Here is a 26,209-nt window from a genome sequence, read left to right on the forward strand (position 1 = left end):
ATGGATATAAAATTGATACAGATTAAAAATTGATATACCTGATACAAGTTGCCGTAGCTTCACAAAAACACCTCCAATTTTCTTCCAGGTACAGCTGATGTGTTTTAAACATGTATGAGTTGGCAGTATTGAGGCTTTCTATTTTTTAAAGCTCTTTGTAGACATGTGTAATGAAGATGTGCAGTTGAATTTTAGCTCAGCATTGATTTAATTCTTCTCCCTCACTATAAACACTACTCGTGTTCTGAAGGAATGCCTGTGATTTTTATGCACTGGGTCACAATGTAACGTTTAGATAACACGTGCATCTGTGAATTTCTCTTTGCTTGCAGTAAACAAATATGTTGCCTTGCCGGCGTTGTTTAGAAATGGCGAATAGCCCCTTGGGGATCGGAGACCTGAAGCGTTCGTGCGCTGCAGCCCAGAGAGAGAGGGAGAGCTCTTCTGCGCACGTTAGCACGATGAAAGCGCACGCGCTAACGGGCTCGGGATGGATCCGCGGCGGGCGCTCGCTAGCCCATCCGGTTTCCCATGACGACGCCCGTCCGGTTTCCCATGACGACGCCCATCCGGTTTCCCATGACGACATCTGTCCGGTTTCCCATGACGACGCCCGCCCGGTTTCCCATGACGACGCCCTTCCCTTGTCGTTCGCAGTGACGCCTCGGCGGAGAACCCGTGGGTGAAGCTGACCCGCGCCATCTTGTCGCTCCACGGGACGGGCGGCGATGGCGACGGCGTCGTCGACGTTGGCAGAGAAGTCCTGAGCATGTGCCGCTCCCTCCAGTCAACCAAACACAAGCTGCCTGTCGAGGTACACGCCCATCACAGCCCCTTCAGTGTGTCCGTTACCCATTACACTAATATTAATAACAATAAGCTCTATTTATAGAGCACCTTTCCATACAAGGGGACTAACACCACTATTTTTTAAATAAGGGTCATGCAAATATTATTAAAACATATAGGGAATATATTCACATTTAGGGGAAGCGCTTGTTCAGAGTGACGTACATAAGGCCAAAAACTGGGGGGATGTGCTGTGAGTAAAAGTTGACTGCCGTGCTGTTATAAGATGCTCGAGCCAAAAGATGAACCTGGTGCAGCATACGTTTCAACAGGCAGTTTGGATTCTTTCTTTTTTTATATCCCCTTTTGTTACTCCACATCAATCTCACTTGTTTACGCAGCTGTAATTTGCACCTTTTATTGTTATTCCGAACGCCCTTAAATTGAGCTTTTTAGCTCCTGCTGCGTAGGAGCCCAGACAGACGGGATTTTAACATTTAACAATGTGTCGGTGAATATACAAACAATACAAATTGCCACTTTCAAATATTTGAATTTTTCTTTTTTTTTAAATAAACATCGCTGTGAAAGATGTTTTCCAGAAAGGCCTCATATTTGGAGCGTGTTGCAGTGTGTTTCATTTCTGTGGTGCGTGAGGTCGGTTAGCCAATCCTCTGTGGTTAAAGCCTCTCTGCAGACCATATGAGGAGGAGGGGGCTTGGGGGGAGTGACAGTTTCCCCTCACCCCCCCCCCCCCCCTTCGTGCGCCAGGTCACCTGGCCCATTAAGACCCACTAAAACGCCACAGGTGGCACGAGAGTGCAGGTGTCGCGTGTCTGATTGTCGCGTTTGCATTGTCCCCCCCCGCCCCATCCCGCCACCCCCCTCTCTAACGCGCGGGTCTCTCTCCCCCCTCCAGTGCGTCAGGGAGATTTCGGGCCTCCTCCTGCAGCAGGCCGGGCTCCTGCTCCCGGCCCTGAAGCTGATGACCGAGAGCGGCGACGAGCAGCTGACCGCGCTCGCCCTGGACCGGATAAGAGGCGTCGACAAGGTGGGTCTCGCTCCTGAACGCCGTCGGTCTCTTAGCGCGCCCCTCCCACCAAAAAAACCCACGCGCAGCGAAGGGGGACAGTCCTCCGGCGGGCTACCCCATCGGCGAACTGTGGGGGGAACGCGGCGTTCTGCCCTCTCGCGAGCGGGCCCCCGGGGCGTATCGGGGGGGGGGGGGCGTGTCCACACCCCGTGTTCCACCACTACAGGCAGCCGGTTTAGGGAGGAGGAAGCAACAAAACCGTGAAAGGAAAGGAAAGAAAAGGAGAAAAAAACGACGATGAAGCTGTGTCACTGACAACCCCCAAATGAAACAGGGGTTTGCTATTCAGCTGGAAACGGGTGCGGAGGGGGAAATTATCTGATGACAGCAGACTAATAGGAGACCTGTCTGCAGGACAGGAACGTATTAAAAACAACAACAATAGGCCATTTCCTCTGCTGGGCTCATTCAGTGTGTTAAACCTAATTGGTCAGTAGGCTGCTAGACATGGGCGGAGCCTCGCAATTGTCCCTTTCCTGCATGAGGTCCTTACAAGGCTGGGAAAACCTGGAAAGCAGACATAGCTACAGAAATAATGTAAATGAATTCAGCTTCCCTTTTTAATCACTGCTTTATTTTAAAACTTTGCATTAAGGGAGTTTTAAATCGGACTTTCGATGCATTAAAAATGCTTTTTATTAGTATGCTTAACATAGCTTATGGCCCAAAATTCAGATGTACCCTTTAATTGCTTAATTTCCCAAACTGGTCAAAGCATTCCAAATTGAGTGTTTTATATTTCAAATTAAATATTAAAATATTCCAAGTTAAATATTTCAGCACAGAGTTCAACGTACTTAAAAGTCAATCAAAATATTTTCGAACAACATGTGCTCATTCTTTTAACTGCTTATAACGTAGGTTAAAGGATCAGCTGAATGCTAGTCACCTTTGCAAAAAATGAGATTTCTCTTACAAGCTGTTTCCGCGCGAAAGAGCTTTTTATCTCATGTGTAAATATCAAGCTACTAACACAGCTTATCAAAATGCATATCATTATGAAATTTCTTAAAATCTTTTTATTTGCTATCTAACATATATACCCAATCTTAATAAATGCATTCATGTATTTCACAATTACTGAAATACGTACGGTCAGTTCATTTAGTAAGTGCATACAATGCCTGCAATTACATAACGCTACGTTCGCGTAAAGCCCCTTTTCAAACTAAAATGCAGAGATGCAGATCGACTTTCTCTTTTTAATCAAGGCTGCTTCTCGTCACCGCGTTGTAAACGTAAATATTAAACGCTTGAATTGTTTACATGGCCGGGGATCATTTGGGTGTTAAAGATCACTGTCATACGGTCTCTCCAACTGAACCGTCACATGCTGGATTTTTATCAATAATGCAAATCATTTCAGAAATCATGGCATGTGCTGTGCATGTACTGGAATATAAAATCCCACGTGGAGTTGAAGGTAGCGATAGATTATAGCGTTAGGTGGACGCGAACAGAACGAGTGAGCGTGTTCATTTCTATCTTGATACTAATAAATGTGTCAGATGGTTCGCTGCACTCGCACCATTACGGCATCTGCAATATAACCGTTTATCGCTGACTGCATTTCCAGTATGGAATTACGATTGGCCATTATGAGAATCGAGCGATTGTTCTGGCCTTAATTAGAGTTCCATTTTAATCAAAGCGCTAAGTTGTAAAATAATATAGGTTTTCCTTTTGGTGATGTGCATAATAATCAGCTCTTAATCTGTGGCATCGCACGAAGCGTACTTAATTTCTTCTGTGGGTGAGTCATTTTTTTGTTTACTTTCATAAGACGCACCTTTCGCATGTTGATGGCTTAACAAATCCAATTTAAATCTCATCACCGTTTCCGTAGTTCATTTCACTACGCACATTAACTTTCACTTTTCTGAATGGCCCAATAATAGAAGGCTAGGCAGTGAGGCAAGGAATATCCACTGGGGGGGATATGGTTTTGCGGAACCTGGGGTGGGTAGGGCACCTCCTCTGGCTGTTGGTGCATTCAAAGTGCAGTTTGAGATTGCAATTACGTTTAGGGCTCAACTTAGGTTAGGGTTATGAAAACGATAAGTCTGAGGGTCGAGGCAAGTTCACGGCTGTGTTCAGCAGGTTAAAGAAAGGTTGGGACATTGGTTCTTTTTCGATTTTGGACGAGCCAAAAATTTTGTATATACTAGTATAGGTACCTATGACCATAACAAGCTATAGAATATATACATATTTTTTCTGGGAAAACATTTTTTTTTAAGGCCTCAAGTATATTTTTTAGCATTTGTACTATGGAATTCACTGTCTTGACTTAGTTTTTCCACAATTTTAAATGAGTAATCACATGTTTTCAGAAGTTCCTATGGCTTCAATTACGTTTTAGGGCTCAACTTAGGGTTAGGGTTATGAAAACGGTAAGTCTGAGGGTCGAGCAAGTTCACGGCTGTGTTCAGCAGGTTAAAGAAAGGTTGGGACATTAGTTCTTTTTCGATTTTGGACGAGCCAAAAATTTTGTATATACTAGTATAGGTACCTATGACCATAACAAGCTATAGAATATATACATATTTTTTCTGGGAAAACATTTTTTTTCAATATATTTAGGCCTCAAATATATTTTTTAGCATTTGTACTATGGAATTCACTGTCTTGACTTAGTTTTTCCACAATTTTAAATGAGTAATCACATGTTTTCAGAAGTTCCTATGGCTTCAATTACGTTTTAGGGCTCAACTTAGGGTTAGGGTTATGAAAACGATAAGTCTGAGGGTCGAGGCAAGTTCACGGCTGTGTTCAGCAAGTTAAAGAATGGTTGGGACATTGGTTCTTTTTCGATTTTGGACGAGCCAAAAATTTTGTATATACTAGTATAGGTACCTATGACCATAACAAGCTGTGGAATATATACATTTTTTTTCTGGGAAAACATTTTTTTTTAAGGCCTCAAATATATTTTTTAGCATTTGTACTATGGAATTCACTGTCTTGACTTAGTTTTTCCACAATTTTTAATGAGTAATCACATGTTTTCAGAAGTTCCTATGGCTTCAATTACGTTTTAGGGCTCAACTTAGGGTTAGGGTTATGAAAACGGTAAGTCTGAGGGTCGAGGCAAGTTCACGGCTGTGTTCAGCAGGTTAAAGAAAGGTTGGGACATTGGTTCTTTTTCGATTTTGGACGAGCCAAAAATTTTGTATATACTAGTATAGGTACCTATGACCATAACAAGCTATGGAATATATACATATTTTTTCTGGGAAAACATTTTTTTTTAAGGCCTCAAATATATTTTTTAGCATTTGTACTATGGAATTCACTGTCTTGACTTAGTTTTTCCACAATTTTAAATGAGTAATCACATGTTTTCAGAAGTTCCTATGGCTTCAATTATGTTTTAGGGCTCAACTTAGGGTTAGGGTTATGAAAACGGTAAGTCTGAGGGTCGAGGCAAGTTCACGGCTGTGTTCAGCAGGTTAAAGAAAGGTTGGGACATTGGTTCTTTTTCGATTTTGGACGAGCCAAAAATTTTGTATATACTAGTATAGGTACCTATGACCATAACAAGCTATGGAATATATACATATTTTTTCTGGGAAAACATTTTTTTTTTAAGGCCTCAAATATATTTTTTAGCATTTGTACTATGGAATTCACAGTCTTGACTTAGTTTTTCCACAATTTTAAATGAGTAATCACATGTTTTCAGAAGTTCCTATGGCTTCAATTACGTTTTAGGGCTCAACTTAGGGTTAGGGTTATGAAAACGATAAGTCTGAGGTTCGAGGCAAGTTCACGGCTGTGTTCAGCAGGTTAAAGAATGGTTGGGACATTGGTTCTTTTTCGATTTTGGACGAGCCAAAAATTTTGTATATACTAGTATAGGTACCTATGACCATAACAAGCTTGGAATATATACATTTTTTTCTGGGAAAACATTTTTTTTAAGGCCTCAAATATATTTTTTAGCATTTGTACTATGGAATTCACTGTCTTGACTTAGTTTTTCCACAATTTTTAATGAGTAATCACATGTTTTCAGAAGTTCCTATGGCTTCAATTACGTTTTAGGGCTCAACTTAGGGTTAGGGTTATGAAAACGGTAAGTCTGAGGGTCGAGGCAAGTTCACGGCTGTGTTCAGCAGGTTAAAGAAAGGTTGGGACATTGGTTCTTTTTCGATTTTGGAGAGCCAAAAATTTTGTATATACTAGTATAGGTACCTATGACCATAACAAGCTATGGAATATATACATATTTTTTCTGGAAAACATTTTTTTTTAAGGCCTCAAATATATTTTTAGCATTTGTACTATGGAATTCACTGTCTTGACTTAGTTTTCCACAATTTTAAATGAGTAATCACATGTTTCAGAAGTTCCTATGGCTTCAATTACGTTTTAGGGCTCAACTTAGGGTTAGGGTTATGAAAACGGTAAGTCTGAGGTCGAGGCAAGTTCACGGCTGTGTTCAGCAGGTTAAAGAAAGGTTGGGACATTGGTTCTTTTTCGATTTTGACGAGCCAAAAATTTTGTATATACTAGTATAGGTACCTATGACCATAACAAGCTATAGAATATATACATATTTTTCAGGAAAACATTTTTTTTAAGGCCTCAAATATATTTTTTAGCATTTGTACTATGGAATTCACAGTCTTGACTTTTGGTTTTGCAATTTGATAATCTGTTTAGAGCAAGTTCACGCTGTTTTAGAGGTTAATTGGGCATGGTTTTGATTTGAGAGCAGAAAGTTACTGTTAGGTTAAATTGAATTGGTTTTTTCATTTTTCAGGAAAATTTTTTTTAGTAAGGCCTATAATTACATTTGATATAATTATTCTGATATTTTCAAATTTTAAATATATTGTTTTCAGAATTCCATCTTGATTAGTTTTCCAATTTAGGGTATTATGCAAGTCTAGGTTAAAGTTCAGGGCTATTGGTTGGGTTAAAGAAGGTTGGCATGGTTCTTCGTTTGCAGCAATTTTAAAAGTTGGACCTTGTCTTTTCGCTTGGAAAAAAATTTTGAAAATTTTTAGCCTAATAATTTTTACATTTTACTATGGAATTCATTTTTGTTTCACATTTTAATGAGTAATTTTTAGTTCTATGGAATTACGTTTTAGTTCAACTATTTTAGTTAGAACAAGTTAGAAGTCACAAGTTCACTTTTAGGGTAATAGGGTTGGGATTGGTCTTTGATTTTGGAGAGGCAATTTACTGTTGGATAAAGAATTAGCATGGATTTCATTTTCTGGGGAAAAATTTTTTTTACTAAATATTTTTACATTACTATAAATAATTACTATTTTCAAATTTTTTTTAGTCAATAATTTTTAGATTTGTATAGTTGACTCACTTGGTTAGGTTTAAATTAAGTGAGTCATGTTCAAAGTTCCTATGGCTTCAATTACGTTTTAGGCTCAACTTGGGGGGGGGGGGGGGGGGGGGGGGGGGGGGGGGGGGGGGGGGGGGGGGGGGGGGGGGGGGGGGGGGGGGGGGGGGGGGGGGGGGGGGGGGGGGGGGGGGGGGGGGGGGGGGGGGGGGGGGGGGGGGGGGGGGGGGGGGGGGGGGGGGGGGGGGGGGGGGGGGGGGGGGGGGGGGGGGGGGGGGGGGGGGGGGGGGGGGGGGGGGGGGGGGGGGGGGGGGGGGGGGGGGGGGGGGGGGGGGGGGGGGGGGGGGGGGGGGGGGGGGGGGGGGGGGGGGGGGGGGGGGGGGGGGGGGGGGGGGGGGGGGGGGGGGGGGGGGGGGGGGGGGGGGGGGGGGGGGGGGGGGGGGGGGGGGGGGGGGGGGGGGGGGGGGGGGGGGGGGGGGGGGGGGGGGGGGGGGGGGGGGGGGGGGGGGGGGGGGGGGGGGGGGGGGGGGGGGGGGGGGGGGGGGGGGGGGGGGGGGGGGGGGGGGGGGGGGGGGGGGGGGGGGGGGGGGGGGGGGGGGGGGGGGGGGGGGGGGGGGGGGGGGGGGTTTTTTTTTTTTTTTTTTTTTTTTTTTTTTTTTTTTTTTTTTTTTTTTTTTTTTTTTTTTTTTTTTTTTTTTTTTTTTTTTTTTTTTTTTTTTTTTTTTTTTTTTTTTTTTTTTTTTTTTTTTTTTTTTTTTTTTTTTTTTTTTTTTTTTTTTTTTTTTTTTTTTTTTTTTTTTTTTTTTTTTTTTTTTTTTTTTTTTTTTTTTTTTTTTTTTTTTTTTTTTTTTTTTTTTTTTTTTTTTTTTTTTTTTTTTTTTTTTTTTTTTTTTTTTTTTTTTTTTTTTTTTTTTTTTTTTTTTTTTTTTTTTTTTTTTTTTTTTTTTTTTTTTTTTTTTTTTTTTTTTTTTTTTTTTTTTTTTTTTTTTTTTTTTTTTTTTTTTTTTTTTTTTTTTTTTTTTTTTTTTTTTTTTTTTTTTTTTTTTTTTTTTTTTTTTTTTTTTTTTTTTTTTTTTTTTTTTTTTTTTTTTTTTTTTTTTTTTTTTTTTTTTTTTTTTTTTTTTTTTTTTTTTTTTTTTTTTTTTTTTTTTTTTTTTTTTTTTTTTTTTTTTTTTTTTTTTTTTTTTTTTTTTTTTTTTTTTTTTTTTTTTTTTTTTTTTTTTTTTTTTTTTTTTTTTTTTTTTTTTTTTTTTTTTTTTTTTTTTTTTTTTTTTTTTTTTTTTTTTTTTTTTTTTTTTTTTTTTTTTTTTTTTTTTTTTTTTTTTTTTTTTTTTTTTTTTTTTTTTTTTTTTTTTTTTTTTTTTTTTTTTTTTTTTTTTTTTTTTTTTTTTTTTTTTTTTTTTTTTTTTTTTTTTTTTTTTTTTTTTTTTTTTTTTTTTTTTTTTTTTTTTTTTTTTTTTTTTTTTTTTTTTTTTTTTTTTTTTTTTTTTTTTTTTTTTTTTTTTTTTTTTTTTTTTTTTTTTTTTTTTTTTTTTTTTTTTTTTTTTTTTTTTTTTTTTTTTTTTTTTTTTTTTTTTTTTTTTCATTGGGTTAAATGAGTAATCACATGTTTTCAGAAGTTCCTATGGCTTCAATTCGTTTTGGGCTCAACTTAGGGTTAGGGTTGTAAACGATAAGTCTGAGGTCGAGGCAAGTTACGGCTGTGTTCAGCAGGTTAAAAAAATGGTTGGGACATTGGTTCTTTTCGATTTTGGAGCCGAGCCAAAAATTTTGTATATACTAGTATAGGTACCTATACCATAACAAACTATGGAATATATACATATTTTTTCGGGGAAAACATTTTTTTAAGGCCTCAAATATATTTTTAGCATTTGTACTATGGAATTCACAGTCTTGACTTAGTTTTCCCAATTTTAAATGAGTAATCACATGTTTTCAGAAGTTCCTATGGCTTCAATTACGTTTAGGGCTCAACTTAGGGTTAGGGTTATGAAAGCGATAAGTCTGAGGTTGAGGCAAGTTCACGGCTGTGTTCAGCAGGTTAAAGAATGGTTGGGACATTGGTTCTTTTTCGATTTTGGACGAGCCAAAAATTTTGTATATACTAGTATAGGTACCTATGACCATAACAACCCTATGGAATATATACATATTTTTCTGGGAAAACATTTTTTTTTAAGGCCTCAAATATATTTTTAGCATTTGTACTATGGAATTCACAGTCTTGACTTAGAAATGAGTAATCCTGTTTTCAGGTTCCTATGGCTTCATTTTTTAGGCTCAACTTGGGTTGGTTAGAAGTAGTCAGTCAGGCAAGTTCACCTTGTTCAGCAGTTAAAAGGTTGGGACATTGTTTTTGATTTTGAGAGCCAAAATTTTACTATATGTACCTATGACATAACAAGCTATAATATATACATTTTCGAAACTTTTTTAAGCCTCAAATATTTTTGCATTTGTACTATGGATCACGTCTTGACTTTTTTCCCATTTTAAATGGTAATCACATGTTCAAGTTCCTATGGTTCAATTTTAGGCTCAACGGTTAGGTTAGAAACTTCAGTGAGCAAGTTCAGGCTGTTCAGCAGGTTAAAAAGGTGGGACATTGGTTTTTGATTTTGCGAGCAAAATTTTGTATATATAGTATAGGTACTATCCATACAAGCTATAGAATATAACATATTTTTCGGAAAACATTTTTTTTTAGGCCTCAAATATATTTTTAGCATTTGTACTATGGAATTACTGTCTTGACTAGTTTTCCCTTTTAAATGAGTAATCACATGTTTTCAGAAGTTCCTATGGCTAATTAGTTTTAGGGCTCAACTTAGGTTAGGGTTTGAAACGTAAGTCTTAGAAGTCGAGCAAGTTCACGGCTGTGTTCAGCAGGTTAAAGATAGGTTGGGACATTGGTTCTTTCGTTTTGAAGCCAAAAATTTTGTATATACTAGTATAGTTACCTATTACCATAACAAGCTATGGAATATATCATATTTTTCAGGGCATTTTTGTAAGGCCTCAAATATATTTTTAGCATTTGTACTATGAATTCACAGTCTTGACTTTATTTTTCCACAATTTTAAATGAGTAATCAATGTTTTCAGAGTTCTATGGCTTAATTACGTTTTAGGGCTCAACTTAGGAGTATAAGTTAAACCTTGTAATCTGTTGAGGTCAAGTCTAGGTGTGTTCACAGGTTAAAGAAGGTTGGGACATTGGTTCTTTTCGATTTTGCGGCCAAAAATTTTGGTATATACTAGTATAGGTACCTATGACCATAACAAGCTATGGAATATATACATATTTTTCGGGAAAACATTTTTTTTAAGGCCTAAATATATTTTTTAGCATTTGTACTATGGAATTCACGTCTTGACTTAGTTTTTCCACAATTTTAAATGAGTAATCACATGTTTCAGAAGTTCTATGGCTTCAATTATTTTAGGCTCAACTTAGGGTTAGGGTTTATGAACGTAAGTCTAGGTTTGAGGCAAGTTCACGGCTGTGTTCAGCAGGTTAAAGAAAGGTTGGGACATTGGTTCTTTTTCGGTTTTGGACGAGTCAAAAATTTTGTGATATAGCTAGTATAGGTACCTATGACCATAACAAGCATGTAATATATACATATTTTTCTGGGAAAACATTTTTTTTTAAGGCCATGAAAATAATATTTTTTGGCATTTTGTACTATGGAATTCCTCATTGACTTAGTTTTCCAAATTGTAAATGGATATCCATCTTTACGAAGTTCCATTTAAATGTAATACGTTTTAGGTCTAGACTTAGGGTTAGGGTTAGGAACGTAGGGTTGAGGTCGAGGAAGTTCACGCTTGTTCAGCAGGTGAAGAAGTTGGGACATTGGTTCTTTCGATTTAGAAGAGCTAAGAAATTTTGTATATACTAGTTATAGGTACCTATACCATAAAAGCTATGAATATATACATATTTTTTCTGGAAAACATGTTTATTAAGGCCTCAATTATCTGTTATACATTTGTTACTATGGAATCACATTGTTTTGAGCTTATTTTCACTAATTTTAAATGAGTAATCACATGTTTTCCAAATTCTATGGCTTCAATTTTGTTCTAGGCTTCAACTTAGGTTTGGGGTTAACTAGGTAGGTCTGAAGTCGAGCAAGTTCACGGTGTGTTCAGCAGGTTAAAGAAAGGTTGGGAGATTGGTTCTTTTTTGATTTTGGACGTGCCAAAAATTTTGTATATACTAGTATAGGTACCTATGACCATAACAAGATAGGAATATATACATATTTTTTCAGGGAACACATTTTTTTTTTTATGGGCTGAAATATATTTTTTAGCATTTGTACTATGGAATTCACAGTCTTGACTTAGTTTTTCCACAATTTTAAATGAGTAATCACATGTTTTCAGAAGTTCCTATGGCTTCAATTACGTTTTAGGGCTCAACTTAGGGTTAGGGTTATGAAAACGATAAGTCTGAGGGTCGAGGCAAGTTCACGGCTGTGTTCAGCAGGTTAAAGAATGGTTGGGACATTGGTTCTTTTTCGATTTTGGACGAGCCAAAAATTTTGTATATACTAGTATAGGTACCTATGACCATAACAAGCTATGGAATATATACATATTTTTTCAGGGAAAACATTTTTTTTGTAAGGCATCTCATATATTTTTTCGCATTTGTACTATGGAATTCACAGTCTTGACTTAGTTTTTCCACAATTTTAAATGAGTAATCACATGTTTTCAGAAGTTCCTATGGCTTCAATTACGTTTTAGGGCTCAACTTAGGGTTAGGGTTATGAAAACGGTAAGTCTGAGGGTCGAGGCAAGTTCACGGCTGTGTTCAGCAGGTTAAAGAAAGGTTGGGACATTGGTTCTTTTTCGATTTTGGACGAGCCAAAAATTTTGTATATACTAGTATAGGTACCTATGACCATAACAAGCTATAGAATATATACATATTTTTTCTGGGAAAACATTTTTTTTTTAAGGCCTCAAATATATTTTTTAGCATTTGTACTTTGGAATTCACTGTCTTGACTTAGTATTTCCACAATTTTAAATGAGTAATCACATGTTTTCAGAAGTTCCTATGGCTTCAATTACGTTTTAGGGCTCAACTTAGGGTTAGGGTTATGAAAACGGTAAGTCTGAGGGTCGAGGCATATTCACGGCTGTGTTCAGCAGGTTAAAGAAAGGTTGGGACATTGGTTCTTTTTCGATTTTGGACGAGCCAAAAATTTTGTATATACTAGTATAGGTACCTATGACCATAACAAGCTATGGAATATATACATATTTTTTCTGGGAAAACATTTTTTTTTTAAGGCCTCAAATATTTTTTAGCATTTGTACTATGGAATTCACAGTCTTGACTTAGTTTTTCCACAATTTTAAATGAGTAATCACATGTTTTCAGAAGTTCCTATGGCTTCAATTACGTTTTAGGGCTCAACTTAGGGTTAGGGTTATGAAAACGGTAAGTCTGAGGGTCGAGGCAAGTTCACGGCTGTGTTCAGCAGGTTAAAGAAAGGTTGGGACATTGGTTCTTTTTCGATTTTGGACGAGCCAAAAATTTTGTATATACTAGTATAGGTACCTATGACCATAACAAGCTATAGAATATATACATATTTTTTCTGGGAAAACATTTTTTTTTAAGGCCTACAATAATTTTTTAGCATTTGTACTTGGAATTCACTGTCTTGACTTAGTTTTTCCACAATTTTACATGAGTAATCACATGTTTTCAGAAGTTCCTATGGCTTCAATTATGTTTTAGGGCTCAACTTAGGGTTAGGGTTATGAAAACGGTAAGTCTGAGGGTCGAGGCAAGTTCACGGCTGTGTTCAGCAGGTTAAAGAAAGGTTGGGACATTGGTTCTTTTTCGATTTTGGACGAGCCAAAAATTTTGTATATACTAGTATAGGTACCTATTACCATAACAAGCTATGGAATATATACATATTTTTTCAGGGAAAACATTTTTTTTTTAAGGCCTCAAATATATTTTTTAGCATTTGTACTATGGAATTCACAGTCTTGACTTAGTTTTTCCACAATTTTAAATGAGTAATCACATGTTTTCAGAAGTTCCTATGGCTTCAATTACGTTTTAGGGCTCAACTTAGGGTTAGGGTTATGAAAACGATAAGTCTGAGGTTCGAGGCAAGTTCACGGCTGTGTTCAGCAGGTTAAAGAATGGTTGGGACATTGGTTCTTTTTCGATTTTGGACGAGCCAAAAATTTTGTATATACTAGTATAGGTACCTATGACCATAACAAGCTATGGAATATATACATATTTTTTCTGGGAAAACATTTTTTTTTTTAAGGCCTCAAATATATTTTTTAGCATTTGTACTATGGAATTCACAGTCTTGACTTAGTTTTTCCACAATTTTAAATGAGTAATCACATGTTTTCAGAAGTTCCTATGGCTTCAATTACGTTTTAGGGCTCAACTTAGGGTTAGGGTTATGAAAACGGTAAGTCTGAGGGTCGAGGCAAGTTCACGGCTGTGTTCAGCAGGTTAAAGAAAGGTTGGGACATTGGTTCTTTTTCGATTTTGGACGAGCCAAAAATTTTGTATATACTAGTATAGGTACCTAATACCATACCAAGCTATGGAATATATACATATTTTTTCTGGGAAAACATTTTTTTTTTAAGGCCTCAAATATATTTTTTAGCATTTGTACTATGGAATTCACTGTCTTGACTTAGTTTTTCCACAATTTTAAATGAGTAATCACATGTTTTCAGAAGTTCCTATGGCTTCAATTACGTTTTAGGGCTCAACTTAGGGTTAGGGTTATGAAAACGGTAAGTCTGAGGGTCGAGGCAAGTTCACGGCTGTGTTCAGCAGGTTAAAGAAAGGTTGGGACATTGGTTCTTTTTCGATTTTGGACGAGCCAAAAATTTTGTATATACTAGTATAGGTACCTATGACCATAACAAGCTATAGAATATATACATATTTTTTCTGGGAAAACATTTTTTTTTAAGGCCTCAAATATATTTTTTAGCATTTGTACTATGGAATTCACTGTCTTGACTTAGTTTTTCCACAATTTTAAATGAGTAATCACATGTTTTCAGAAGTTCCTATGGCTTCAATTATGTTTTAGGGCTCAACTTAGGGTTAGGGTTATGAAAACGGTAAGTCTGAGGGTCGAGGCAAGTTCACGGCTGTGTTCAGCAGGTTAAAGAATGGTTGGGACATTGGTTCTTTTTCGATTTTGGACGAGCCAAAAATTTTGTATATACTAGTATAGGTACCTATGACCATAACAAGCTATGGAATATATACATATTTTTTCAGGGAAAACATTTTTTTTTTAAGGCCTCAAATATATTTTTTAGCACTTGTACTATGGAATTCACAGTCTTGACTTAGTTTTTCCACAATTTTAACCCAGATTAGCATAGTATTGAGACAACAGGCAGCATGGTTGAGTGCAGCCATTTGCTTGCTTAGCCGTTTGGAGAGTTGGTATTTTTTTGGAATGTTATCAACATTCTAAGTCAGTGTTCTAGAACCCCATTGCTTTCAGTTACCAGTAGCGAGTGTTACATCAGAACGTTCAGAGTTAAGAACATTATAATCCGCACACTTGCGATCCCACTCCTGAAAGGGTTAAAGGAGCACGGCAGTGCCTCCTTGCAGCGCTCACATCCGCGGCGATGCTGAAACGGCCGAGCGTGTAAGTTGATTTATGCCGCACCGCTTCGCGCTTTCAGTATCAACGGAGTTGCAATCTGGCCAGGTCCCTCTTCGGCGTTGCCGCGGCGCGCTCTGCGCCCCCAGCCGATTGGCTGGCTGCTCGCGGTCGGGTCCGCCAAGACGAGCTCGCGGAATTTACGGTCCTGCCGTCGCGCCGTCGTGAATAAATCTGGAGCCCCCGGACGATAATGTCACCAAGATGGAAAATAAAAAAAGAGAGAGAAACTGTCGAGCGCCTGTATCGGGCGGTAGAAAAGCTTATCGGGACACTTCGACATGGCGCCAGGAAATTGCGTACAGGAAAAAGATGAGCTGCTGTTCCAGCCGGATCTTTTTTTTTTTTTTTTTTTTTTTTTTACAGATTTACAAGAAAAACAACCTGAGACACGCTTCATTTTTCTTGTTTCTTTTTGCTTTGGAAGGCTGATATTGTGTTCAGACGTCTGCATATACTGTTTCATAATCAGACTAGTCGGTCCTATTAGGCCTGTTATAGACTACATGAGTGGTCTGTACGAAAGCACTGAGACATCTTATTCATTGGAAGACGGGCTATATTTGTTTCATTCTATTGAATTCATCTCAGTAACTGCTTGTTAAATTATTTTTCTCAGTGTGGTACGTTTGGGTTGAGATGGAACATTGATCGTCTCATTAAACTAGACTTTTTAAAATGATTTGCAAAAATGATAATGCATCCTGTCTGGGCGTAATCATTCTGGACTGTTATCAGTTATCCGTAGGGTTTCACAGAGTTGAACTTGTTTATTCACACCATTCTAATAATAATTAAAGTGGTGTGTGTATTCGCCTGCTTGTACTGTAGAGCACATATGCACTTGAAATTCTGGTGCAGACATTAGTAATGGTTTGATTCTGTTTGCCCGATTCACCTTTCAAAACATCCATAATGTTATTGAAGGTGCAATCTTGCTCACGCGCGCACACAGATTCACACACATACCTGTGCAGGCGCACATGCACACATACACACTCACAAACTCGTATGCAGACAGAAGTGAGAAGTTTTCCAGTTCAGACATTTCATGTCTTCTCTCCCTGAAATGAATTTATAGCACAACAGAGTGAAAGAGTGCATGGCACGGTTTTTTGTTGTTGTTGTTGTAGTTCTTGTTGTTTTGTTTTGGGGGGAAGGGGGGGGGGGGGCAGCAAAATTAGCATGAATAATGGGACGCCAAGATGGCACAGATAGGGGGGGGGGGGTTGTTGAACAAAATGAATGGGCTGCCTGCCGATCGCTGTTCACAGGTTTAGGGGCGTACCGGATACATAGCAACGATTTTTCCCGCCTGAATATTAATGAGCGGAGGTGTCACCGTGACGACGCGAGCGGCGGGAACGCGCTAGAGAGGCGAGGAAGGGAGAGGAGGGAGAGAGAGGAGAGGAAGGACACGAGTCCGGGCGTTTACCTGGGAGGGACGTTTTTTAAAAAGCGTTTCAGGGAGAGAGCGTGTGACATAGTCCCTCTGGCGGCTGAAACCTCAACCCATGTATTGACCCCCCCCCCGGTGGGGGTAGGGGTTCGATTCCTCACCATGACCAAGGACGCAGATCTCATTGCAACTTTGTGTGAGACGACAAACAGGAAATTGTCTTTAGGATTTTTTGGGGAAACACTAACAGTACCACCCAATACAACATGATAATATTTGGGAATGATGGGGCATTTTATGTTTTCACCCAGGGAGGGAGAGCTTAGGTTGCCAGGGTAACCACACACCTCATTGGTCAGTAAAAAGTCTTTTGGGCAAACAGGCAGTCACAGCACTTCAGCCTCTCTGGCCTCTGGGAGGGCGGCAGTTCTGGCTAGGCTCCCGGGGGCATAATCATAACGTTAGCGTTAGCCAGCTGGCTTCACTGCTAGCGCTAACGTGCTATCGGCACATCACGCGCTGAGCACTGTTGCTCAGCTTGCTCAGCTTGTGGTCTACTTTGGCTGCCAAGCTAATAAAGTTGCAGGTTTTATTTTGAACGCTCCTGTCATACAGGCAGGTGAACTCTTCCTTGTTTTAGTTTTCAATATTACAAAGCACTCCAGTGCGAGAAGTTGAACAGTCCGGCCTAGTTTGCAGGGAAATGACTAAGACACCATTAAAACTAAGTGCAAGGAAAGAGACGACAGATTTCAGGGCGCCTCGCTGTTAATTGGTGGGAAACCTCTGACAGAGTTCAGCTGGTAAAAGCTGGGGTCATCGGTGTGTTATAAATGCGTACCTCGCGCATATAAAAGAGACACTTTCCTGCTTGGACAGGTTCCCGCGCGCTAACGGTTTGTGTGTGGTGCCGCTGCCCCGGTTCAGATAAGGAAGTGGAAGTAGTGTTCGTTCCGCTGTCTGGGCACAGAGCTCTGCTGGGGAACTCTGAAAGGGACATTTCTGATGCGTTTGAAATGCCCGAGGAGGTCGGAGGAGTGCGTCCCCATCCTCTGTGTACTGTACCCACAGTCAGTCAGACACGGCGCACGGCAACACAGGTGCACAGCACAGCGTGAGCACGAGAACTGTGTCGCCTTGGAAACCCCTCAGTGCTTTACCTGCCCCCTTTTCGTTCAAGCCCTCAACCCCCTGTCCATTTTTTCCCTCTTTTTTGTGTTTTTCTTCCCCCACTGGACATCATTTTTTTTTTTTGTGGCGTTAAAAGCACAAACACGTGTGGAAGAAGCCGTATTTCACGCTCCCGCGAGCGTCGCCATTTTTTAAATGATGAAAGTCAAGCAGCTGATAAATAATTTATGGCCTACCGTACGCGAGCGGTTAATTCTAATTAAGCGCGTTCTTCCGAATTCGCCGAGAGGCTTGATTGTGAATAACGACGTCCCCCCCGTTCGCCAGCTCGTCACCGGACGTCCAGAAGCATCACGGAGCGCGGGGCGAACTAAGCAGCGAATGGCGCCCATTATCGAAACCATTGTTTTCAGCGGTCTTCTGCCCCCCCCTCGCAGAGCAGCACGCATGTGATATATTCCACCGTGTAAACGATTAGCCTTTTCTTGACTGACTCTTGTCTGCCTCACCGTTTGTTTGTTGTTTCGCGCCGCGCACACACACACACGTACGTCGCCCTGGAAACAGAGCATCTATATTGTATTTTCGAACGCGTCTGTTCTGTAACGGACTGATGGCAAACAAGCTCAAAATAGAAATCCCTGGGGAAAACGGGGAAAACTATGGAAACTGCAGGAAGAGAACATGACCCAGACTTTCTTTTATTTATTTTTTTTCCTTCCTTTTACTTTCCTTTGCTTTCCGTTATAAGGTGCAATCCATCTGTTCGGACACAGGCTGGAGTCCTGAGCTATGTGGTCACTTCTGGCACTACGATCTTTACTTCACTCTAGTGTGTTTTTCTGCACTTCTGCACCTTGAACTGATGCACTTGTTGTACGTCGCTCTGGATAAGAGCGTCTGCTAAATGCCTGTAATGTAATGTAATGCTGCGAATTATTGCGATATTAAAGCCGTCGGTCTCAGGAGGCGTGTGATCGGATCCAAAGCTCTTCTCCCTGGGGAGGGCATTTGCTTTTTTATTTTTTTTGGCGCATGGGACTGCTTCGCGGTCGCGGTATCCGATTAGCCGCCGCGCGCGGTGAGGAAACCGTCATCGTTAGACCGCACCAATTACCGCTGCCGGACCTAATTAAAAGGATGTTTATGAAGTTAGCTTCCCCTTCGCTTACAAGAATTTGCACTTGAAATGATCCGCTGCTGGCAACCATCGGTAAAATGAAGGAGGGAGAAGAGAAAAAAAACGTCTCCTGTTGTATCGCCCTCGCACAGGAAGTGCCCACCGATGCCCGTTCTCAAGATGAGTCGTCATCTCTCATTTCCCAGGGCTCAGTCACTTTCATACTCATTTTTTTTTTTTTTTTTTCCTTCTTTTTTTCTTTCTTTTTTTTTTCTTTTTTATTGAGGCCTGGCCATCACTTTGAGTTCCGGCTCAAAGTGGGGAGAGCATTTTCCTCGCGACGGCCCTAACAGCAGTTCTCATGCTAAACAGAACGCATTAACCGCGGAACCCGTCCTTCCGCAACGCGTTTAATCTCAGTCCGGTTTTGTTCGGGGGCCGATGAATGCGCGCTCGCTCGGTAATGAAAACGAAAAGCGAGATTCCCTGCGTTTTTTTTGTATCGTCGGGTACGGGCGCTCACAGTCACCTTTCTCTCTTTGGTGAGTAGCGCTCAACTCAACTCCAACGATTCGCCCAAAAGAAAAAAAAAAAAACAAAAGAACAAATGCCATCAACTTGAAATGCTCTTCTGGGTCTGTTGAGTGCGTCTAGAATATTCAACACTTCCTCCAGTAATAAAAATCGTTTAGGCTCATTTTTTCCCCCCTCATGCGTACATGTTCGGACACACTTCACGCCCCCCCCCCCCCCAAGTTTCACCGAGTGGGCGAGCTCACAGGCCGCGTTTTACTTTACATTCGACCGCGCGACCTGTTAGCGGGAGGCTTTGGCCTCCGCCACCGTTCAGGCGGGCGGAACGACCCGGAAAATGGGTACGGGCCGGGCCTCGGGCAAAAGGGTGCCAGCTTTCGGTGGGAAACCGTGTGGGGAAAGGGGCGAAATGCCAGCTCGCTCGAGCTCTACCGGATTCAGAAGCGAGGATGCTGGGAATGGAACGCGGTGCACATTTTATTATCGGGTTGAAATGTCATGGAAGTGATGCTGTTTCGCTGTAAAAGATGATTCAAAGCTTTTCTGGCTCGGATTATGGGGGGTGGTGGTGGGTGCCTGTTGACAGGTTGAGGAATCAGACTTTCCATATAGATTGTATAGGCTTTCTGTTTCCTGTAGACGTTCCTGAAAACAGACTTGAGCTGTTGCATCTCATTCTGTGAGCCTTTGAGATTGTTTGGCCATACAGAATGTACAATGTAGCAATTTACAGCCAGGCCTCCTAAAATATTCATTTCAACCAAATTGCCACCGCAGAACAGTGGTCTTTGAATGTGAGTTCCCCTGGCTCGGTGAACACTGTGTTTCACAATCGCCACATACACTGCCTTTTTGCATATGGCATCATAATAACCTGTGAACCAAAGGTATATTGCGGGACCACGCAGGCATTTTGCATGATCCACTGTGATTCTCAAACCATGCAAATAACTGTGTCTCACAAATCCGCCCGTTAATGCCCGAGACTCGCTCTTCAGCTCCAGTGCTCCCTTCAGGCCGGGGAAGCCGACCTCATGAATTATTAATCGCCCTCCGTCTAGCGCCGTGGCAACAGGGCTCTCGCGAAGGTTTATGCGATTCTTGCGTTCGGTCGAGCCCGAATCTCCCGCCCTGCGCCCGACACACCAAGGAGACGTACCCACACTCCCCACCGCCCTTTACCGCCAGAGTTCTGAGCGCTTCCCCTTAATTGCGCGCGGTCGCCGCGAAAGGCTTCCTTTCATCCAGGGCCGCGTTTCCTGGAGGTAAATCATCGGCGTGGGCGGGACCGATGCGCGCTAATTTGCATGGGCAGGAGGCGGACCGCGCGGGAGCGGGCTCGATCGTACCGTCTCCCCCGCAGAACGCGACGCAACGGACCGGCCGAGCTTCGCGGCTGAGATGGATCACGCAACAGATCTGGGCTGCCGCGTAGGGTTCAGCCTGAGAGGGGGCGAACGGGCCCGACCTTTCCCCGTGGGTCACCCCCCCGAAAACCCGCTCACCTGGAGCATAGTAAACATTACAGCTCAGAGGATTACAACCGGGTTTTAACCCTCCAACAGGTGGCGCTCTCCAGTCAAAAGAGAGACCTGTTGAGTCTGAATACATGGTGGCTAAACCCTGGCTCAGTCCTCTGTACTCTAGATGTGCTGTAATGTTGTGCTACAGTTGTGCTATCCATTTGACTTGGATAACAAGCAAAATGACATCCGAAATGACTTGACTTGTCGGCGTAACTTTTTTTTCCAGCAGATCTATGCAAGCGCCTAAAAGTGACCCATTTCTGCGTAGCAGGCTTAATTTCCTCCCTCCTTGCTGCGCAAGCATATTCCCGGAGATTTCGGGTCGGAACACCGCGTTCACACGCGTTAATTAGTCAGCCTCCAGTCATTACTCAACTGGAGGTGACGTGTGGAAAATCCCTTCAGACGCTTCGACGTGTTTGCGTGTTCCCGGTGTGGTGGTGGTGATAAGGCTCTGGGTGCTTTCTGCCTCCGTTCCGTCCCCAGAACGCTTCGAGTGCGGTATACGCTAGGGACGTAGCCGCACCGCTAAATTCCTGACTTTTCGCAAATTTGACAGCGCGAGTCACGGATTTCCTGTCCTTTATGTACTCTTTGCATGAAAGCACTCAAATGTCTGATGACTGTTAGGTGGACCGTGTGGCCTCTCTGTGGGCTACGCTTTTAATATAAGCCGCATGCAGTGTGGCTTTTTATAAACCTCGGGAAGGTCTGTAGGAACACGATGAAGAGAACTCTCTACCACCTGCCTAAGCTGCCTTTTAATACGCATACATGCATATGTGCATACTGTACGTACAGTACACACACAAAGTACACACGCCCACACCTTTAATATCACATCCACTCCTTTGACTCGTATTCCAGTCGATGGCGATTTTTTACGTTTAACAAAATGCTTTCAGTCGTGTCCTTGAATAGAAGATTTGAAACGCGATTAAGTTTGAGGGACATTCTGCAAAGCAAGGTATGAAGGCCTCTGCACACACAGCTCAGTTTGATCACACCGTCGAGTTTATCCTGGTATAGCTGTGTTATTTCTGCATAGGTAAAGAGTCCTGCTTTTGCTTTTTGCTGATTTACGTTGTGTATTATGTATGTATGTATGTATGCATGTACTGTATGTGTGTATGTATGCATGTGTGTGTGTATGTCTGTATGTATGTGTGTATGTATGTATGTGTGTGTGTGTGTATGTATGTATTGGGTATGTATGTATGTATGTATTCATGTGTGTGTATGAGTATGTGTCTGTATGTATGTATGTATGTATGAGTGTGTGTATATGTGTATGTATGTATGTATGAGTGTGTATATATATGTATGTATGTATATATGTATGTATGTTTGCTGTAATGGCTTTGTGCTCACAGGTCACAGTTTCATTTCTCTGCAGTGCTTTCTCTGAAGCAGCAGGATTAGAGCTGAAATTGCCGGAGCCTGTTATCGGAAATCACGAGTTTGTGATGAGAATGCTCCGAGCCGCTATCTCCGCCTCTGCTGCCGCAGAACAAACGTTTTCGCTCGATGTCACTCCCGGGTCTCCCGTCCTGTGTGTGGGGCTCTGTGTTGCCCCGGAGACCCGCGCGCGCACATCCGGAAACGCTTCCAGACCAGAGCGCGCGGCGCGGCTGAAACGCGAGCTGTTCCGTGGACTCGAACGCGGTGGAAACGCACGCCAGTCGAAGCTGGATGTTTGTGCAAAGGTGCGTTTTGAGCAGAAGCACATCAGGAGGCAGTTGTGTGGCGTCGCGTCACGCGGGCCCACAGAAGCGCGGGTTTTTCTACCGTCGGCTCCGCCTGCTTTCATCTCCCTTTCCACACTTCTCCGCAAACCCCCAGGGGGCCCCGGTCCCGGATGCCTCTTGTTAGATAGATAGAGACATGGGTCCCGGATGCCTCCTGTTCGATAAAGAAAGAGACATGGGGATCAGTCACATCGGTGTATACAGGCACACATACACACACACACAAGCACACATACACACACACACATGCACACACACACACACGCACACATATACTCACACACACACATATACACATACACGCGCACACATATACTCACACACACACATATCACAACACGCACACTATACACACACACACATATACACAGCACGCGCACACATTACCCACAGCCGCTATCACCTACCTCCAGGGTTGGTTCTTTGGTGTTGTTGTTCATTCGTGTGTGTGTGTTGTGTGTGTGTGTGTGTGTGGTGTGTGTGTGTGTGTGTGTGTGTGTGTGTGTGTGTGTTGTGTTGTGTTGTGTTTGTGTTTGTGTTTGTGTTTGTGTTTGTGTTGTGTTGTGTTGTGTTGTGTGTGTGTGTGTGTGTGTGTTTGTGTGTGTGTTTGTGTGCGTCTGTCTGTGTCCGTGCGCTATATATGAAAAACATCACAAGGTATCGTGTGCCGTCAGCAATGCATTCAATCAAATATAGCATATAATTGATTACCTAACTTGCACAAATTATTCATGTAGAAAAGCCCCCCCCCCCCCCCCCAAAAAAGAACTATGGCACAAAACTGCAGGTCCTGAGGGAGCGTTCGGGTCCGTTGATGCTGCCGCCGGTCGGCGCAGGATTAGCGGCGTGCCGCGGCCGAACTCGGGTCGGGTCGCCGGGGAAACGCCGCCGCGCGGTCCCGTCGCCCCTGGAAACAGCTGATTGATAGAGCGAGTGCGTTTACGTGTTCTAATGTCTCCCGCCTACGCAGCTAAACGGCGACGCGTGACTTCACCTCCCGGCTGCGTACGGGAGGGTGGGGGGGGGAGAAAGAAACAGACCCGCGCAGGTAAGACGACCTTTATTCTTAGACGTGGGCAGACATCTTCGCATTCAATTTACAGACGCTTCGCTTTTCTCGTTAGCCGTCCTCGTTCTTGGATAATTGACGATGGCGCTGCACCGCACAAAGCGTCTACGGCATGTCTCTGAGAACGTCCGCTAACCGCGGCGCGCGTCACACAGAGTCTCTGTGACGAAGAGCGCGAGTGCAGCGCCGGCGATGTTCGTTGTTGCATTAGCGCGTTAGCGATTCGGCCGGCAGAAGGGCCCCGTTCTGGGAGGCCTGCTCTGCTTGCGTTTTTACTCGGGCCTTTTAAACAGACGCCCGTTTTACTGCGGCAGTTAAGCCGGGATGTCTCGCTCGGGGGCGCGGAGCCTGCCTCCTCTGGAGGCTGCGCCTTCATGAATATTCATGAACAACGAAGGGCCGCGATTGGTGGAAGATGGGAAACTATGCCTCGGAGCTGCTGACGCAAGCGTCGTGCCAGCTAACCCGCAGCGTGCCGCGGCGTCCGTTAAACGCCGCCTGCCCGCAGCCCTCAGTGTCCGGTCTGCGGTTTGAGGACAGACGTGCGCTCTGAGTTTGGACGTTGTAATTTTTAACTCTGGAAGGCGCACAAGGAAGCAAACGATACGTGTCAGTGTTGAATATTTTGCTGACGTGAACGGACAAAGCACACCATAAACACGCGCCCATAGCATTAAAGCGGGGCTGTGTTTGGGGGAATAGTGCATTTTTAATTTTATTTTTCTTTGTTTTTTCCTGAGGCTGCAGGGCTGGTGGATCCACCTGAGGTGTTTAACCCTTTGAAGAGTAGGGTCTTTGGAATGCTTTTTTTTCAACATTCTACAGTACATCAGTGTTCCAGAACCCCATTGCTTTCAGTTACCAGTAGCGATTGTGACATCAGCAATAGAATGTTCAGTTCCAAACATTCCAATCGCATATTTGTGACCTCACAACCTTAAACTAAAGGGTAGAGAACATTCTAATAACACAGTTGTGATATTACATTGCATTGCATTTATTTAGCAGACGCTTTTACTTTACTCCATAGAGGGTTAACCGGTGGCCGTCTCTTCCAGGTGGACGAGTCGAACTGCGACGAGGAGCTTCTGGCCCTGCTCCTGGACGCGGGGCTCCTGATCCGATGCGTGGGGACGGCGTTCTACCCGCGGCTGGCGGAGCACCTCCTGGCCCACCACCAGGAGAAGGGGTGGGACGTGGAGGAGGTGTGCCGCGAGATGAGGGCTGCCGGGCGCCCGGCGGAGGCGGGGTCGCTGCTGCTGGCCCACAGGGGCACCCACCAGGGCCAGTTCACCTTCAACAGCGCGCTCGCCGTCGTCAGGCGATGGCTGTGACCGAGCGGGGGAGGGGGCGTGGCCTCGCCAGGCGGCCAATCAGAAGCAGAGTCGCAGCCGGGACATTTGTCCCCAATTCTTCCTGCTCACCCTTAAATAAGAGACAGTGCCCTAGTGCCACTCCACAAACTGACTCCTTAGTCATAGCATATGATTAACATAACACATTTTGCGCATGCTTTCTTAAGAGGTGTACAACTTCTTTATAAGCAGTGCATAACACCTTCATAAGCCCGTTATAAACATATTATAAACAATGCTTATGTCAGTAGCTGTAAATGGGAGGTGTTGTGTCTGTACCTATGCAGCGCGTGGCATTGCCAGGTAAATACCTGAGTGACTCGTGCTGTATTCCTAGTTGCAGTTAAGTATTTATGAATGTCTGTGTAGTGCTTATGAACGTGTTATACAGTGCTTATACTGGAGTTATAGAGCTCTTATGAAGGAGCATTCATAGAAAGTGCAGCCCATTTGTTTTTCCCATACAACTCTACAGCTGTCTGCAGTTTGTTATGGTACTGTGTCACAGTGGGTAATCATTAAAGCATAACGGTAATTGAAAAGCTTGAAGGTTGCTGTGAGTTTATATATATGCAGGTCCGTGACAGCTCTGGGTATGTTGTACAGTAGATCGATTAACCTTTTTTTCCTGTTCTTTGTTTTAAACAAATTATTCCCTGCAGCTGCCTCAATGCCAAGTGGCTATTTAAAACCTCCATTATGGTAGCATTTTAATAGGGCTATAATTATGCATGGAAAGGTTTAAATCACACAGGGCTGGTGATGTAGTACTGGTAACGGTATATTCTGTTATAATAATAATAATAATAATAATAATAAAGATATAAAGATGCACTAAAACTATTTTTCGTAGTGTCTCTTGTTCTCAGTTCCAGAAGCATGCGTATTTTTATTGCTGAGAACACATGATGGTTTCACCTTCGGATTGGATTCCAAGTTGTGAATCTCCTCCTTTTTTAACTCCTCCTTGTTTCTCTTTGGAGTTACCCCTCCATTTAAAACATGTATACTAGGTTCATTGTTCTGAAGGGAACATTAATGTTTCTAAAATATATATGTGTGTGTGTGCGCGTGTATGTATATGTGTGTGTGTGTATATATATATATATATATATATATATATACATGTATATTTGATACAGTTGTGTTTTCAAAGAACTTAAGATTAAGACTTGGCAGGGTAGTACATTAGCGCAGAGAATGAAACTGATGTCTGTTCTCTGGAAAAAAAAAAAAAGAAGATGGAGGATTAACTGCTGGCTGCAGGCTGTGTTCTGTGTGGGCACAGGAGAAGGCTCAGATCGCGCTACAGCGCTCAGTGCCCGCCAGCTCCTGTACGTACCGGGACACATTCCATCAATTCCATTTTCCGTGGTGGAATTCGTTCCGCCAGTGCATTTCTCAGGAATCTAATCTCCATATGTA

At 42.4% G+C, this 26,209-nt stretch overlaps 1 protein-coding gene across 1 annotated transcript in view; it reads left to right on the forward strand.

The window, feature by feature from the left end:
* The window catches only part of nbas (NBAS subunit of NRZ tethering complex), a 178,911-nt gene extending 153,287 nt beyond the window's left edge, over positions 1-25,624 (forward strand). Inside the window, exons 51-53 of the mRNA XM_064340412.1 lie at positions 658-814; positions 1,709-1,840; positions 24,488-25,624. Coding sequence (XP_064196482.1) covers positions 658-814; positions 1,709-1,840; positions 24,488-24,763 — 565 coding nt within the window. The 3' untranslated portion in view covers positions 24,764-25,624. The remainder of the gene's footprint in view (positions 1-657; positions 815-1,708; positions 1,841-24,487) is intronic.
* The last annotated feature ends 585 nt before the right edge of the window (positions 25,625-26,209 follow it).

Source organism: Anguilla rostrata, chromosome 6 (genome assembly GCF_018555375.3).
Source record: "Anguilla rostrata isolate EN2019 chromosome 6, ASM1855537v3, whole genome shotgun sequence".
In the NCBI taxonomy this organism is placed as follows: Eukaryota; Metazoa; Chordata; class Actinopteri; order Anguilliformes; family Anguillidae; genus Anguilla; species Anguilla rostrata.